At 39.2% G+C, this 18,018-nt stretch overlaps 1 protein-coding gene across 4 annotated transcripts in view; it reads right to left on the bottom strand.

Moving 5' to 3' along the window:
- The window catches only part of SMAP1 (small ArfGAP 1), a 256,284-nt gene that overhangs the window by 154,996 nt on the left and 83,270 nt on the right, over positions 1-18,018 (bottom strand). For all 4 annotated transcript variants that reach the window (XM_075862007.1, XM_075862009.1, XM_075862008.1 and 1 more), the window contains one exon: positions 9,232-9,307. In XM_075862007.1, the coding sequence (XP_075718122.1) occupies positions 9,232-9,307 (76 nt within the window). The remainder of the gene's footprint in view (positions 1-9,231; positions 9,308-18,018) is intronic.

Below are 18,018 nucleotides of genomic sequence, written 5' to 3'. Positions count from 1 at the left end.
ACACCGCATGGCGCTGTAGGGCTTCAGGACTTGATTTGACAAGTCCATCCCTCCCATGTACCTATTGTAGTCCAGGATGCAGTCTGGTTTGGGGGTGGCCTTTCCTTCATATATCCTAAATCTGTAGGTATACTCTGATGCACTCTCGCACAGCTTATACATCTTCACGCCATACCTTGCCCTCTTACCCGGCAGGTACTGGCGGAATTGAACCCTCCCTTTAAAATGTACCAGGGACTCCTCAATAGAAATACACTTCTCGGGGGTGTATGCTTGGGAAAACCGGGCACTGAAACGGTCTAATAGGGGTCTCCGTTTATACAAACGGTCAAAACTGGGGTCATCTCGGGGTGGGCACGGCTCATTATCAGTATAATGTAAGAAGCGAAGTATTGCCTCATTTATTTATTTTTTTAGGTTCCAGTTCAGTTCTGAAGTTGCTTTGAGGGGCCCATATATTAGAAACCCCTATGAAACACCCCATTTTAGAAACTAGACCCCTCAAAGTATTCACAACAGCATTTAGAAAGTTTATGAACCCTTTAGGTGTTTCACAGAAATTTAGAGCAAAGTAGAGGTGAAATTTACTTTTTTTTTTTTGTCAGAAAATCCTCTTTATACCATTTTTTTTTATAACACAAAAGGATTTATCAGAGAAACGCAACTTAATACTTATTGCCCATATTCTGCAGTTTTGAGAAATATCCCACATGTGGCGCTAGTGCGGTAATGGACTGAAGCACCGGCCTCCGAAGCAAAGGAGCACCTAGTGGATTTTGAGCCCTCTTTTTTATTAGGCACCATGTCCGGTTTGAAGAGGTCTTGTGGTGCCAAAACATTGGAAACCCCCCAAAAGTGACCCCAATTTGGAAACTAGACCCCTTGAGGAATCCATTGTAGTTTTCTTGGGGTGCATGCGGCTTTTTGATCAGTTTTTATTCTAGTTTTAGGTGGCGTGGTGACTAAAAAACAGCAATTCTACTATTGTTTTTTTATTCTATTTTTTTTACAGCGTTCACCGTGCGCTATAAATGACATATTCACTTTATTCTGCGGGGCGATACGATTACGGCGATACCAGATGTTTATAGTTTTTTTTTATGTCTTATGGCGTTTGCACAATAAAATACGTTTTGTAAACTATCATTCACTTTTTGTGTTACTTATTTTTTGCGTAACGAACTGTAGGTTTCGATCAGTACCATTTTTAGGTACATGCGACTTTTTGATCTCTTTTTATTCCATTTTTTGGGAGGTGAAGTGACCAAACAATTGTTATTGTGGTACGGTTTATTATTTATTTTTTTTACGGCGTTCACCGTGCGGGATAAATAACAAAATAATTTTGTAGTTCAGGCCGTTACGGACGCGGCGATACCAATTATGTATAGTTTATTTGTTTGTTTATATATTTTTATTAATAATAAATGACTGATAAGGGAAAAAGGGGGATTTTTACTTTTATTACTTTTAAAATTTTTATTTTCTTATTTTTACACAACTTTTTGTAACTTTTTTTTTACTTTATTACTTTGTCCCACTAGGGGACTTGAGAGCAGGAGGCCCTGATCGCTATTCTAATACACTGCACTACATGCGTAGTGCAGTGTATTAGAACTGTCAGGTACTCACTGACAGCAAGCATAGTGGGTCCTGACGTTGTCAGGACCCACTAGGCTTCCGTCTATGGCATAGCCGGATGCCATTGTTTGGTGTCCGGTTGCCATAGTCACCATCGCCGGCCGCTATCGTGTAGCAGGCCGGCGATGGCGGATTAACCCCTAAGAAGCCGCGATCGCTATTGAACGCGGCTTCTGAGGGGTTAATCGGCGGGGGAGCTCCGCGATCGGTCCCGGCACATTGAGCAGTGATAGTCTGCTGTCGGAAACAGCAGCTATCACAGCTCATGAACGCGCCCCGCGCGAACGGCGCCGTGTTTACTCCATGACATACTATTATGTCATGGAGCGCGAACGATGCACTTACCATGACATAATAGTATGTCCTGGAGCGTTAAGGGGTTAATGTAAAGGCCCTTATACATGGGCCAATTATTGGCAAACGAGTGTTCACAGAACACTCGTTCCCGATCTTTGCCTTTTGTAAACAGGGCAACGATCAGTCGATGAACGAGCAAACGCATATTCATCGGCTGATTATAGTTTATGCAACCTAAAATATCATTTTCGGCAGCACATCTCCCTGTGTAAACAGGGAGACGTGCTGCCGATACGATAGAAACGTACTTGGACGAGCGATCGTAGTAACGAGTGCTCGCCCCCATACTAGTTCCTTGTGAAAGGAGCAATGAATAAACATGACGTCCTGGCTGGTAGTGATGTACATTCATTATCAGGACACTACAGTAATGTTAGTGTTTGTGTATGTGGCTGCAGATAGCAATATAACTATATCGCTAGTGCAGTGTAAATGGATGGAGAGAAGTGCATGACACCGATTGGTCAGCATCATACTCTCCTCTGTACAACGCCCACTTGGTCTAAAGTAAAAACACGCCCACTTGGGCATTAAGAAACTCCTTAGTATAAAGCTAAAAATCGCTCATAAAGTGGTTTAAAATAGATTGTTTTTCGAAATAAAAAGCATTACTGTCACCTACATTACAGCGCCCATCTCCTTATATAGGAGATAGAGGCTCTGTCACCACATTATAAGTGCCCTAAGATTGATACCAGACATCTAAAAACATAGTGGAAAGAAAAAAAAACACTTTACATTTTAAAAAATAAAACTTAAATCCTTTAACTGAAATCCTAATCCTATTTAACTTGCATAATAATTTAGAACACAGTGTATTCTATATTGAACCAAATGGGTCCTTGATCTCAATTTAACATTTTATTTATGGCCCTATACCATACAGGAGGCATCTGAGAACTGTACATGAGCTTGGGTACTTGGAAAGCAGAAATAAGTCTTTGCGATCTATCAGCGTGTCAAGTACTGGCCTAGAACACAATTATTCCTACTAATGATGTGTTATTCAATCTTTTTCTGGCTACTTTCAGATACTGTACAGTAAAACGCCAAGGAATAGAACAGGACCTCAAGAGAATAGTTGCTGGCTGTTCCACAGGGATAATATACTACTGCTGTGGTGTTAATGACAAGAACGACTTGTCTAACAGTACAACAGCTTAACACTACAGCAGATGAACCTAGAAATAGGCGCATTCATGCTTACTTTGCAATGAAATGAAGGTATGTCATAAAGGATCGTTACAAACAAAGGAAGGGGTCTTCAAGAGAAACCGTACCAGTGTGCCGATGCTTAAAAGAAATGTTCACATTTCAGGAGATTAAACCAAAAAAGAGATCTTGATATCATGCAATTATATTTGTCAAAATACAATTTTATTTTAATACATCAATACAAAAATAACCCCCCTCCCAAGTATATACTATAGACATATAAAATATATAAAAGATAGCCAGGTGACCTCTAATATGATGTCATAAATCATGAATGCTAATGACTCCTCATGAAATGCAATTACACCTCAGGTGAAGTGAAAAACTAAATAACATATGTATTCATATGGCACAGAATATAAAGCACATCTATAATGGCAATTAAGATCACAGTGCAGTAAATTTATTTAGACAACATGACCATGCTGATAATCCTGCTTAAAACCTGATGAAGGTTGCGAAACGCGCGTCGAGGTGCTCGTGTCCAGGTGCCCTTACTACATACTCACCATGTCCTCCTCAGGTATGCTAAACTACAAGCATTAGTAACTCTTTAAACATTAATTGTTTAATTTGTAGTGTTACCTTTCTCATACTGCTTTTAAGCAGGATTATCAGCATGGTCATGTTGTCTAAATAAATTTACTGCACTGTGATCTTAATTGCCATTACAGATGTGCTTTATATTCTGTGCCATATGAATACATATGTTATTTAGTTTTTCACTTCACCTGAGGTGTAATTGCATTTCATGAGGAGTCATTACCATTCATGATTTATGACATCATATTAGAGATCACCTGGCTTTCTTTTATATATTTTATATGTCTATAGTATATACTTGGGAGGGGGGTTAATTTTGTATTGATGTATAATAAATTGTAAAGTATTAAAATAAAATTGTATTTTGACAAATATAATTGCATGATATCAAGATCTCTTTTTTGGTTTAATATATGTGAATATTGTGGTATCTTGAGTATAATAAATTGGCAAGAAATATTTATATAGGTGATAATACATTTCAGGAGATGTATCAGAAAGCATACACTAGATTGGAGAAATATCAGTAAAGCATTATTTCCAGATTTCTGATACTTATGGTCACCTCAAAACACTGCTAAAAACGTTACAAACCACCTCCGTTTATTTGAAAAAAAGAAAAAAAACACACGCAAACCATGGTCCAATAAATATTCTCCCTGAAACCCAAGTGAAAAAGTCCACTTCCAGGCATTGTGTAAGTTGAGCCAAAGAAGGATTAAAACCATTCCGATGCCTTCACAGAAATCAAATCGGTGCCCTCAATGAAATGGCCATGGACGCTTTAATATTCCCTTCCTTTAAACCAACTAGTCAACTGTACAGACATCTACAGTACATGAAAACACAGTGTCTTACAGGAGTGTGTGTCAGAATTTTGCTTCAGTATTTGTAAGTCAAAACCAGTAGTGGTTTCAAAACACGATGCAAATCCTTCCATTATACTTTTTCTCTGTAGGCTCCACTCTAGGTTCTGGCTTTCAAATACTGAAGCAAAATATTGACCAAAATACTTCCACGTGAATGAGGCCTAAGTAAATAAGCACCCACCCCCACGCGAAAAGATTCCAAGATCACATATCAGGAGCCTCACATTTTGATCAATTCCACTTCAGGACGGGACCAAACTGAAGGATTTTTTTTTAATATAAAAGGGTGCTAAGGAGAGTGCTTCTTATGCTCTATATCAGTGCTTCTCCAACCAAGATGGGCCACACTGGCGAGGCACTCCCCTAGTTGCGAGGCACAGCTTGGGAGGCAGTTTTGACAGAATGGATTAGGCTGTGTTCACACTGAGTTTTTTGCAGGAAGAAAATTCCTCCTGCAAAAACTGCTCCAGTAGGTTTTTGCAGTGGTTTGACAAAAACTCGTCAAAACACTCGTTGGAGGTTTTTTTTTCCTCTTTCTGACTCATTGAAATGGGGTTTTGGAGGCGGAAACCACCTCAAGATGGGTCATGTTGCTTCTTTTTACCACGACGAGTTTTTTTTACTAGTGGTAAAAAAAACTCGTCTGCCTCCCATTGAAATCAATGGGAGGCATTTTCGGGCGGTTTTTGAGGAGTTTTTTGGCGCTGTTTCTGCCCCAAAAAACTTGTCAAAAAACTGTGTGAACAGGGCCTTATTACGTTGTACAGGCCCTTCTCTGGACGAGCAACATAGCAGACTCCTTTTGTGCTTATTATAATAGGACCAATTGTGAGGCCCAGGCATCACCATATTCTGGCTGCTGAGGTCCAAGTAGAAAAAGATTGAAAAAACACGCACTAAAGTGTCCATGATGTAAGTAAATTGGTGGCTTGCTAAGAGAAAGCATTGGGCATACCACAAACTAATTTTCTTGAAATGCTCTTCCTTAGATGGAAGGTTACAGCAATGAGATTTATGTCCTTCTTTAGCTCTATGAACCCCATGAACAGAGTCTTCATAATCTACTGGTGTCCATCAGGAATATGTAATGGATAGTGTATCTTGCCTTTAGCACTCTATAAACACCTCAATCCTTCCTATCATTACTTTTCACATACTACTGTATCAGTTACTCAGTACCTTCAGGTTAGGTGGTTATATAGCCTCAGCCTCTGTTCTATTACATTTTATTTTACAACCTAACCATCAGGGTTGCCAACCGACTGTAAATTTACGGACAGTCCGCAAGAGACTGGTGTGTTTTTTTTCTGTCGTCCATATTGTCCGGCAGAAAAAACACCATCCGGGATTTTTTTTTTCACTTCCCCGAATCCCTGTTGGAACTTTGCTCTGCGCAAGTGCGCATGTGAATTAAGGCACATGTGCAGTATAAAGAAGGGGAGTGCTCAGTGACTGAGGTCGGGTGGGGACCTGTCATTTGACCTCACGATAGACCGAAACCATTGGGGGACCTGGTAGGGGTGGAGTTAGTCGGACGCAGCAATCAAAGCCCCACTTGCAGCATTCCTGCACTAAGTGGGAAAGATACCAGCGTGGCTGTGATTGGCGAGTCATACTCCAGTCCCAGCACAGGCAGCAGCTACCAGTGCAGTGTGCACCTGGCAGTCCCTGACATGCAGCAGACCCCACCATCAGACACTGACAGACTCTCTCTCTGGCTCCAGCCAGTGGGCGACTACCCAACTTAATTGTGACTCTGTAGTTTAGTGGTTAGCACATTTGCATCACATGTGAAAGGTCCCCAGTTCAAAGTCAGGCAGTTTGTTTATTTTTTTAATTATTATTAATATCTCAATTTCATTACTTTCATAGTTTTTTAATTCAACTTGAGTTTGGCCTCTACTCATCTTTACAATCCCACTCGTGTCACTTATAAAAATGTGTTACTTATGCGCTTTATTATCACTAAGGCCCCATGCACACAACTGTAATTTTGATCTGCAAATGAAGTCTGTGCCCGTACTCGCAGGCCGTGTACAGGCCTCTCTTGATTTTGTAATGTGTATTTTTAAACTTTTGGTCTGTCCGTGATTTTTAGCTCCGTTGTCTAGAAATTAATGAAGTGGAGGTAGGCAATCCTGCTGACCACACCTGCATTTAGTGTATATTTTTAGTATGGAACGGACTTGTACCTTTCATTGAATTTCAACTAAAGCAGGTTTTTAAGGGGAAAAAACCCCCGAATAAAACCAATGAGATGCAGCCCAAAGGGTAAAGAGTGGCTGAACAAGAAGAAATAAGGCAAACACACTGTACCACCAACTAACCACCAGAAAACTACACAATTTCATTGACCAACTTCATTGTGAACGGATATGAAGTAGGGATGCACGATGCATCGAAACTTTGATACGGTTTCGATACTCTGCATCCCCAAACTATTCGATACCGTTATTTCATGTATTTCGATACTTAGCTGTACAAAGTAATGTTAAATTTAAAAAAAATACACATACACCTTTTTTACAATAAACATTAAAATAAGTCTCAATACATAAAATATACACATATTCAGTATTGGCGCGGCCGTAATAACCTGCGCAACAATTTTTTTGCATCATTTCTGATGTGTACGCTGTAAAAAAATAAAATAAAAACTGCTATCACTTATTGTGGGGCACAAGGTGTGATGAATGTAACCTCCACGTGCCTCACATTAATAGTAATTAACCCAATTATGTACCTTACATATCAACCCATTATGACAGAAACATGATGGGGTTAATTACTATTAATGTAAGGCACGTGGAGGTTTTAATTCATCACACCTTGTACCCCACATCAGAAAATGGAAGAACTTTTTTTTTCTATTACTGTTGGCAAAGTATCGAATTGGTATCGAAATCGCAATACTAAAAACAAAGTATCGGTATCGAAGTCCAAATTCTGGTATCGTGACATCCCTAATATGAATTAAAAAATTTAGCGCTTTACAAAGATCTATCTAACATGTATGTCACTAATATATTTTAAGTCACACTTTTGACCTGCAAGACTATATATACACACCCATATAAATTGGACCTTTTTGGCCAACTCCTAACATCCTGAGCAATACAGGGTTAAATTTGAGGCAATTCTTATGCTCCTGGTTGGTACTACAGCTAAACGCAAAACGTGTGGTTTCTTATTCTTAACTGCTGGGATCTCATGTTGCGGTTTCACGGCTAAACACCCATTTAAACCGCGACGTGAAATCCCAGCCTAATGCATTGCTTAAACAAAAATGATTTTTATATATATTTTTTAATATAAACCTTATTTATATTGCACATTATTTTCCACTTCTTTGAAAGCAAGATGGAGAAGGTTTAAAACCACAAAAGGTATCTCGTCTTACAGCTTTAATTAAAGATATATAAAACTTAGGAGAACAGCAGAGACAAGGGTATACTGGTTTACAAGGTGAATTCAGTTTATAGTTTGTTGCATCGGATATGCCAAAAACCATCCCGTCAGAAAAAAAAAAAATCGGTTTAATAGGCTACAAACCTTATAAAAAGTATTTTCTGCGCTCAGCATTATTAGCAAGCTGTGGTATGTGGATGCAAATTGCTTGTATTTCCACAGCTCAAGATAAATGTATGATCTGTTACATGTCCATTACAAATGAAGCTTAACTGTGACCCACTTAGCATGGAGGAAAGAACACTCAGCACCAAAGCATAAAAAAAAAAATAGATTTTACGGTCCTCGGAAATGTAGATAGGTAAACAAAGATTACATAAAAAGTGAATTTCAAAATGATTTTACAGTTAGACTTTTAAACAGATTGTAGCACTAGCAAATAAGGGAAACCTATGAAAAGATACAAAACTGAATAGGAGAAAATGATGTGGTTATTGTTTTGATAAAATAAAGGATCTGTTCAAACGGATATGACACATGTATTTTAAAATTATTCACAACTAATCTGGATTTATACTGGGGTCTGCTCTTGACACCAATAAGAGCTAAACATTAACTAATGAGACACAATTCTGATGTGAACAGAGACTTAAAATTTTACTGTGACATAGTTTGTGTTATGTAAAATATGCACATATATATATATATAATTCAAGCAAAAGAATCGAAGCATGCAATTAAAAAAATGATATGGGATATTTACAACCTTAGTCTATTAGTGCTGGCTATTTTGCATCCAATTACAATTCATTTTTAATAGAGGTCATGTGGATCAGTGATGTTTTAGAGTTTTTAGTCCAAAAGTGTCCAACACTTGTTACATTACTGCTGGACAGGTTAAAAATGAATAAACTTTTTTTTGTAATTGTATTGAAAGTCAGTCTACTACACTTTCCAATTGTAAGGGATTTTACCCCAAAAAACACACAACTCCCTAATACATTTACCACATGGTGTTTATTATCCTCTACAACGAGCATAATTGGGTTACGTACGCAACTGTGTGGCATACAAGAGTACAGACAACTGGCCCAATTACAGGTCACAATCGTTCTGGACAAATATACCACGCAGGTTTCAAAAACAATCAAGAAAGAAAATATACAGTATATCAATTGTTTATCTTCGATATACTTACATTTATGGTGGCTGCAGCATTCTTGTCATGGTATTTCTTTCTTTCGTATTTATCCCTGATAAAGAACTCCACTGATCTGATAAATTCATTCAGGAAAGGAAACAATTGGTGATAAAATTAAATTAAAAAAAAGTGAAATATAAAAAGGCAATAATAGACTCGGTAGGGTTAGCGTTGACAAGAACGTCAGAGATATATTTAACTTTAAATGAACATTAACTTTTCAATCAACTTATGTGAATCTAATAGTATACCGGATATAGGGCAACTTTGTAATCTACCGTTAAAATTCGTTTTTTTTACCCATGCAAATTCTCTGTGAAGTTACTTTTACACTATGTCTCCCTTCCTGTAATCTGCGGCCCACTCAGTCAAGCAAAATCCGTCCCTAATTGTGGAGCGGAGTAGACGGGACTACAGGAAGTGTGTGTGTGTGTGTGTGTGTGTGTGTGTGTCTCTTCACAGCCTGCCCATAGTAGTCTATGGTGAGGGGATTAGGAAGCGGGAGGAGGGAGCAAGTGGAGACAGGCTGCTGGTAAGAGTTATATGTCCCCCTAGCGCTGGATTCATAACTACACTCCCCATTACTGCTGTATAATCTCCATGCTGCTACTATATATGAGATATAGATAGATGGAGCGATAGGATAGATCAATAAAGATAGAGCAGGATTCTCCTCATCTCTGTGTACAATGTATAGCAGACATGATAGTTAGGCTGCACCCACTAGCTGAGAGAAAACAGAGATTTAGTGATCGACCATGCAGAGGGGAAAACTGAAAAAAATAATAATGCAGAAACAAGTTATATAATGGCCAGAAATAGTGTTATTCCTCACGTAAGCACATGTGACAGCTTATTCTGAAAAGTCACCTCATAGGTTAGGTATGCTTAAGTCTCTACATACACTGCTTATACAGAGGTTCGATGAAGAAAATATTAACACTAATACTGCTAGAAATAATAATACAGACAAGGGAATAAGTTCATTAGTCAAGGGGATACATTATTACTGGGATATAGTTGTGTAGGATCTATTATTTTTGAGAGTTCCAGGGAACAGAGGCAGCACAATAGAAAACTTGGTACCATTGTCATGTTGTAGGAAACATGGACCTTAGAATAATGAGTCTTACAGTATAATATATTTGATATAATAGAAGGTATTTTATTTTATGTGAATGAAAGATGGAGTCATGGGTTTGGTTGCATGTCTGAATAGACTATACCTCATTAGTATGTAAAATTCTCATGGTCACCCCTGATTCTCAACAAAATTTCTGAGTTTCAAAGGAATCTTACATATGCTAAAAAGGCGTTTGAACAATATGTCTCACCATGCCATTGTGAATGAGGGATGATTTCAGATGCCGGCTAAAACTGGTTAATAAGGAGGTGGCATCCTCACTCTTCATTTGAATGTTGTATTAGGGGGAATACCAATCTGATTATCAAAAGTGTCTTTGATCACGAAGGGGAGACTGGGTGTCGCTAAGCAAGGGGGGGTAGCCACCAAGGGGTATAAAAGACCCTATTAGAGTTTGGTACTGGAGGGGACTTACTTGAGGGACATACTTGGGAACTTACTTGGGGAACTAGCTCTAGTCAATGACGGGAGATAGAGATCGGAGTGGGTGGAGTGTCCATGTATGGTAACTAGATCGTAAAATATTATATATGGTTATTATTTTTGACTATAGGGAAGTGTCTTTTTAAGGTGTTTTTATTTATGACTGTCTCTGGGTGCACATCTCCATATAAATCCCATAATAACCAACAGTAATTGCACTCTTTATACAATATACATTGGGTTGCTGTAAAGTGCATCCAGTTCGGGGGTACGGGGGACACCAGAGTTAAAGAGGTTAGACATATTGGTGTCAAAGATCAAAGAGGGCAACCGCACCAGAATTTGTAATAAAAATAAATAAAAAATAAAAAAAAGATGAGTGCAAGCCCAACAGGACTAGATCCAACCATCCCCAATGAATACAAAAAGGAGAACCAGGCAGCACCAGCCAAAAAAAGGAACTTTTATTCACCCATGCAACATTTTAGCTCCTCAGCTTGAAAAAGGCTCTGAAGAGCTGAAACGTCGCATGGGTGAATACAAAGCTCCTCTTTATTGGATATTCGACTTTTTATATTGAGGAGTCCATCACAGCATTAGTTTAGACCTCTCTGCTGTTGAAGTCTTTGGCTGTGACTGCCATCTCTGCATTTTTCTTTTTTTTGCTAGATTACTTTCTGTGCAACCAGGTTAAGGCCGCATACATCAGACTTCGTTTAATTCACAATTCTGTGGATTTAAGGCCACCTTTACACATGGGGTAAGGTAGCGCAGGTGGACCCGGCTGACACCAGTTCTGATCGTCCTCCCATTACCTCCAATAAAGTGTCATCCGCATAACCACATTAGTAGCCAGTGCAGGATTGTCTATTAAGTCTATTGCCAATGCTGCTTAAACATGTAAATCTAAAGCAAATCCCTTAGAAAAATATTTGTTCTGAACCTGCAGTACAAACATTTCAAGAGGAGAACATAGTGAGCATACAAATACAAAGATAATGCAAAGTGCATCTTTTTTTTGAAAGATTGTAGCACTGATGATCAAGGTTATGTGATCTGTTTTCTTTGGGGAGCGGAATCCGATTTTAGAAGTCACTGAATTTTGGCACGATCAGATTTTTTCTTTGCATTTAAAGTTTGATCACAAACAAAAAAAATCTCAAATTGTCTTATAAAACATTCATGATTTAGGAAAAAAAAAATTATCTATACTTCAACTACAAGAATATTAAATAGGACAAAATATTCCCTAGCTAGAACAGAAGCGCCAGAGACGGCTTTGAAAAATAAAATAAAAAGAAGCCATGTTTTGTTCCCATGGCAAAGCAGAAAGGAAAGAAACTGATGCAACAAGGATCAAATATAGAGATTTGGTAAAACTAAAAAGTAATAGTATAATATGTTTTGCCTTAACATTTTCTTTTAAGAAAATAAGTCCACTGTGTTATATCAAGTCCAGAGTCAGCGCAGCCGTCTAGCAGGACATTTTAGAGCACTTCATGCTTCCCTCTGCTGACAAGCTTCATGGAGATACTGATTTCATTTTCCAGCAGGACTTTTATACCCTAGTGAATGTGTATTTCCCTCATACTGGTCAGAGAAGGTTTTTCTCATCTCTTCTTAAAAAGATGGATGCTATCAGATGCGGTATTCTGGTCATGGGAGGGGATTTTAACTCCGTTATTGATCCTTCATTGGATACTTTGGCAAAGTCACAGAGATCTCCATCTGCTATAGTTTCTCTGTTAAGGGAATGGGTATTGTATGATGTCTGGAGGTGTCATCACGGATCAGATGTAGATTTTACATTTTCCTCATCTTCCTGGAGTATCAGGGTCTGCAAGATGTGGTGGGGACCGAGATCGGTACAATAACCTGGTCGGATCATGCACCGATTACACTCTCTTAATGAAACCGTTTCATACTCTCCTACATGTGTGGAGGTTAAACTAATACATTTTGTCGCACCCAGACCATTAACATGTGTTAAAAACGGAACTGGAACAATATTTTAACATCAATTCAGAATCTGTATCGGACGATTTTATGGTCTGGAATGCACATAAAGCAGTTACGAGAGGTGTGCTCCTTAAAGAGAGTGCCTTAGCTAAAACGTGATAAAGAATTTAATTTCTAAAATTTGGATGTTAGAGACTCAAAATAAAATGTCCCCTTCTCCTCGGTTAACTTCAGAGTTGCATATACTTTGCTCTGATTTACGCATCCTTTTGCAGTCAAAATTTGATTATGCGTTTAAAAAGACCCAAATGAATTTCTATGCCCATGACATCCGGTCAGGAGTTTTATTGGCTAAACAAATAAAAGCTACTAGATCTAAACAAAAAATTAGCTTTTTATTAAACTTGCAAGGTGAAAAAATTTCACATCCTCAAAAGATTGTGGATCCGTTTACATCTTATTATGACTCTCTATAACCTTCAGCACGATCAGGATACTTATATACTGAAAGAAGCCGACATTTCTGCGTTTCGAGATACAGTCTCCCTTCCCCATCTGTCCAAAGATCAGGCTGCCTCCCTTTCACTTTCCATCTCTGTGGAAGAGGTTATGCGTGCCATTGCGTCCTTAAAGGCCTTTAAACCCCCTGGTCCAGATGGGTTCTCTAATGGGTACTATAGGAAAAATGCGCCGATATTGGCCCCACACTTAACGTCTGTGTTCAATTTGGCGATGGAGAAGGGTTCTTTGCCTTCGGAAATGCTGGAAGCTCTCAGAATTACTTTGCCTAAACCTGGCAAGGAGCAGACTATCCCTGCGAATTTCCGTCCGATTTCCTTGCTGAACACAGATGTCAAGCTATATGCGAAGATCTTGGCTGCCCGTCTGGTTGCGGTTTTGCCTGACCGGATTCATCCTAACCAGGTGGGTTTGGTTACTCAGACAGGCTCCCGATGGCAGGAGACATTTTTTAAATCTTATTAGAGCTGCTGAACTCGCACGGACCCCTTCTCTGCTTCTAGCCTTGGACGCGGAAAAGGCGTTCAACCGCATTCATTGGGGTTTTTTGGAGGAAACATTGACTAAATTTGGCTTTACAGGGCTCATTAAATCTGCCGTGTTGGCTTTATACTAGTCTCCTTCCGCCAGGGTGTTTATATCAGGATGTCTCTTGGGACCCTTTTGTATTACTAATGGGACTAGACAGGGTTGTCCCCTGTCCCTTCTTATCTTTGGAATTATGATGGAACCCCTAGTGGAGTGAGTTAGAACGTCTCCTGGGATTTGGGGAATCAGGAGGAACATAGGATTAGCCTCGACGATGTGATCCTGGCAGTGACAAATCCGGTTGTCACTTTACCATGTGTCCTGGATCTCAAATGTCTTCAGGCGGGCTTCTTACTATAAGATTAACAGGTCAAAATCCCTACTTCTTAATATTGGCTTAGATACCATTACCAAGTCCTTTATAGCAGCTTCTTTCCCTTTTCAATGGAGTGACTCTAGTATCCCGTATTTGGGCATATCCCTGGCTAGCCCTAGTTCTGCTTCGTTTGCACGTAATTACACCCCTCTATTGTCTTCAATCCTTAAGATATTGTCTGGCTTCCATAAACCTTTTATCTCCTGGGCTGGTCATATAGCAGTACTTAAAATGATGATCCTTCCGCGCGTTTTATACCAGTTTAGGACTTAACCAATTCCTGTCCCGGTGTCTTTTCTTAATAAATTACAATCTATACTGAATAAATATATCTGGAACGGCTTGCGCGCTCGATTACATTATTCAACTCTATCAAAACCAACTGATCTGGTGGGCATGGGTGCTCCCGATGTTAAAAAATATTCCTATGCTGCTGTGTTGGTCCAATTTAAATTTTGGTGGTCTTCAAACCCGCAGAAGCGATGGGCCTCTTTAGAGGTGGCGCTGTTAGGGGCTCCTTTGCGTTCCCTCTTGCATCACCAAACGGTTTCCCCGGTGTGCCCGCTGCCTCAAGTAGCTGGCATAAAAGCGGCAGTTCACGCATGGTCCTATCTCAACACTGTATGGTCATCTGATTCTCTGGGGACGTGTCGATCTTGTTCCTTCCATTATGGTATTTATATACACTTATTCCACAGTTAGACTTAGCCGGGTGGGAAACTTTGGGCATTGGGAAAATTGGGGATCTGTATAAGGATGGGAAGCTGGCTACATTTGAAGTGCTCGAGAACAAAATTTAGTCTTCCAGCTAAAGATTTTTACAAATGTCTTAGGATCAGACATGTTCTGCGGTCTGTAGATACTGCTGCTCTTACTTTTCCTAAGGTTGCTTTTGTTTGTTTTTTTCATTGTCATCTAGGAGTGCTGGGGGAATATTTACATTCTATAATTCTTTTTTATGAACCTCTTTCATTAGATAAATCTTCCCATATGCTTATTTGGGAAAGAGATTTTGAAGTCCAATTCTCTTTGCCTGATTGGAAGCATGCTCTTTCCTGGGTAAGGAAGGTTTCACACGGTATTAATCACAGGGAGATGGCACAGAAACTGTTCCTTCGTTGGTACTCCACTCCTGTTAGACTAGCTCAAATGGATAAATCTTATCCAGAGTCCTGTTGGAGGCAATGTGGGCTTAAGGGGACATATTTTCACATGTGGTGGTCATGCCCGGTAATTAAACCACTATGGGATTCCATTTTTACGTTGATACATATGATCACCTCCCATGCGATTCCTCTGGAGCCATCCTTGGCTTTGTGCTTTCTATACTTCAACTACAAGAATATTAAATAGGACAAAATATTCCCTAGCTAGAACAGAAGCGCTAGAGACGGCTTTGAAAAATAAAATAAAAAGAAGCCATGTTTAGTTCCCATGGCAAAGCAGAAAGGAAAGAAACTGATGCAACAAGGATCAAATATAGAGATTTGGTAAAACTAAAGTAATAAAAGAAAATGTTAAGGCAAAACATATTATACTAAGAAAATAAGTCCACTGTGTTATATCAAGTCCAGAGTCAACGCAGCCATCTAGCAGGACATTTTAGGGCACTTCATGCTTCCATCTGCTGACAAGATTTATGGAGATGCGGATTTCATTTTCCAGCAGGACTTGGCACCTGTCCACACTGCCAAAAGTACCAATACCTGGTTTATGAACCACAGTATCACTGTGCTTGATTGGCCAGCAAACTCGCCTGACCTAAACCCCATAGAGAATCTATAGGGTATTGTGAAGAGGAAGATGAGACACCAGACCCAACAATGCAGACGAGCTGAAGGCCACTATCATAGCAACCTGGGCTTCCATAACACCTCAGCAGTGCCACAGGCTGATCGCCTCCATGCCACGCTGCATTGATGCAGTAATTCATGCAAAAGGAGCCACAACCAAGTATTGACGGCAGATACTGTACATACTTTTCAGTAGGCCAACATTTCAGTATTAAAAATAATTTTTGAAATTGGGCTTATATAATATTCTAATTTTATGATTTACTAAATTTTGGGTTTTCATTAACGGTTAGCCATAATCAACATTAAAAGAAAAATGCTGGAAATAGATCACTCTGTGTAATGAATCTGTAGAATATATGAGATTCACTTTCTGAATTTAATTACTGAAATAAATTAACATTTTGATGATATTCTAATTCTCTAATTCATTGAGAAGGACTAGTAATTGGCCAGACTCCTGTACCAGTGATGGAAGTTTACTTTACCTGTACTCAGGCTCTCATATGGAGAGAATTGCTGTGGCTTATTCTAGTTAATAATTTTTGATACACAACACATTTTACACAATGTGATGGTAAATTTCTTCACATGCATTGTGCTATTTAAAAATTATATCACTATTTTTGATTAAAATGACGTTCCATGAATATTTATTAGGGGGTTGCACCCCAGTCTTGCCCCTTAAAATAAATCATTAAGCAGATTCCGCTATAACCAGACAACTTATCGGCCTGTAGCGTGACATCACATTTACTTCTAAAAACCGGGAACACAATTAATCAAAGCCTACTTGCTGCGCCAGGATAGACTAGTCATATCCCTTTGGGTAATATCAAGATCTAAGCTTAGTACATTAGAACGCTACGGGGTCCAGATCTTGTGGCCGTATTCTGGCTATTAGAAACCGGTCTCGGCTCATTACCACCTAATTAAATTTTCATTCTAAAAAGAAAGAAGAAAGTGCAGCACTAAAAACTAAGATATTAAATGGAATGTCCGTTTTTTATTTCGTTATTTATAGAATAGGAAATCATACACAGTCTAATATAGATCTATTTAAAATTCTGCTTATATACCTTTCTTAGATCTATGCAAAAAAATGGTACAGCCCACGAATTAGTCCATAGAAATGCACCCATAGGATAATCGAATGGACTAAAGATGGCGTCAGTCATGCGACACACCAGCCCCACATTATGTGACCACTGGTATTCAGGTAATGGTCTAGATATGTAACAGGTTAATAGTATTTTACTTCGGATTCTTCTGGAGGTAGAACGACTTTATTCTCCTATGTCTGTCTGTGAAGGAGCATCACATTGTTCTCCCTGTCTTGTGTGTGTATGGTGTGTACAGATGTAGCCATCTTTATCTTGATTTAATGCATTAAATAAACAGTGGCTAGATCTCTTATCTTGACTTTTACAATGACTTTTAATTGGCTTTTGTTGTGCGAATTTAAGTTCCATCAAGCTAAAGAGGCTCTGTCACCAGATTTTGCAACCCCTATCTGCTATTGCAGCAGATAGGCGCTGCAATGTAGATTACAGTAACGTTTTTATTTTTAAAAAACGAGCATTTTTGGCCAAGTTATGACCATTTTTGTATTTATGCAAATGAGGCTTGCAAAAGTCCAACTGGGCGTGTATTATGTATCAGCGTTACCTGCAAACGCCGATGCTGCTGCAGAATCATCTGTAGCCTCTGGTGCCGGTGTCCTCGCTCGTCTGACACGATGCAGGACCTGTGAGTGACGACACAGCGTGATCTCTCGAGAACACGGCTGTGTCTGCACTGCCAGAAGCTGGGCGTTGTGAAGAGAGGTGGATGATACTTCTATACACAACGCCCAGCTAGTAAAAGTAGTAAACACGCCCCGATGTACGCACCTAATACACGCCCAGTTGGACTTTTGCAAGCCTCATTTGCATAAATACAAAAATGGTCATAACTTGGCCAAAAATGCTCGTTTTTTTTAAAAATAAAAATGTTACTGTAATCTACATTGCAGCGCCGATCTGCTGCAATAGCAGATAGGG

This window comes from Rhinoderma darwinii, chromosome 4 (assembly GCF_050947455.1).
Source record: "Rhinoderma darwinii isolate aRhiDar2 chromosome 4, aRhiDar2.hap1, whole genome shotgun sequence".
Taxonomy (NCBI): Eukaryota; Metazoa; Chordata; class Amphibia; order Anura; family Rhinodermatidae; genus Rhinoderma; species Rhinoderma darwinii.
Note: the sequence above shows the minus strand (reverse complement) of the source record. Positions and strands in the feature narration are given on the sequence as shown.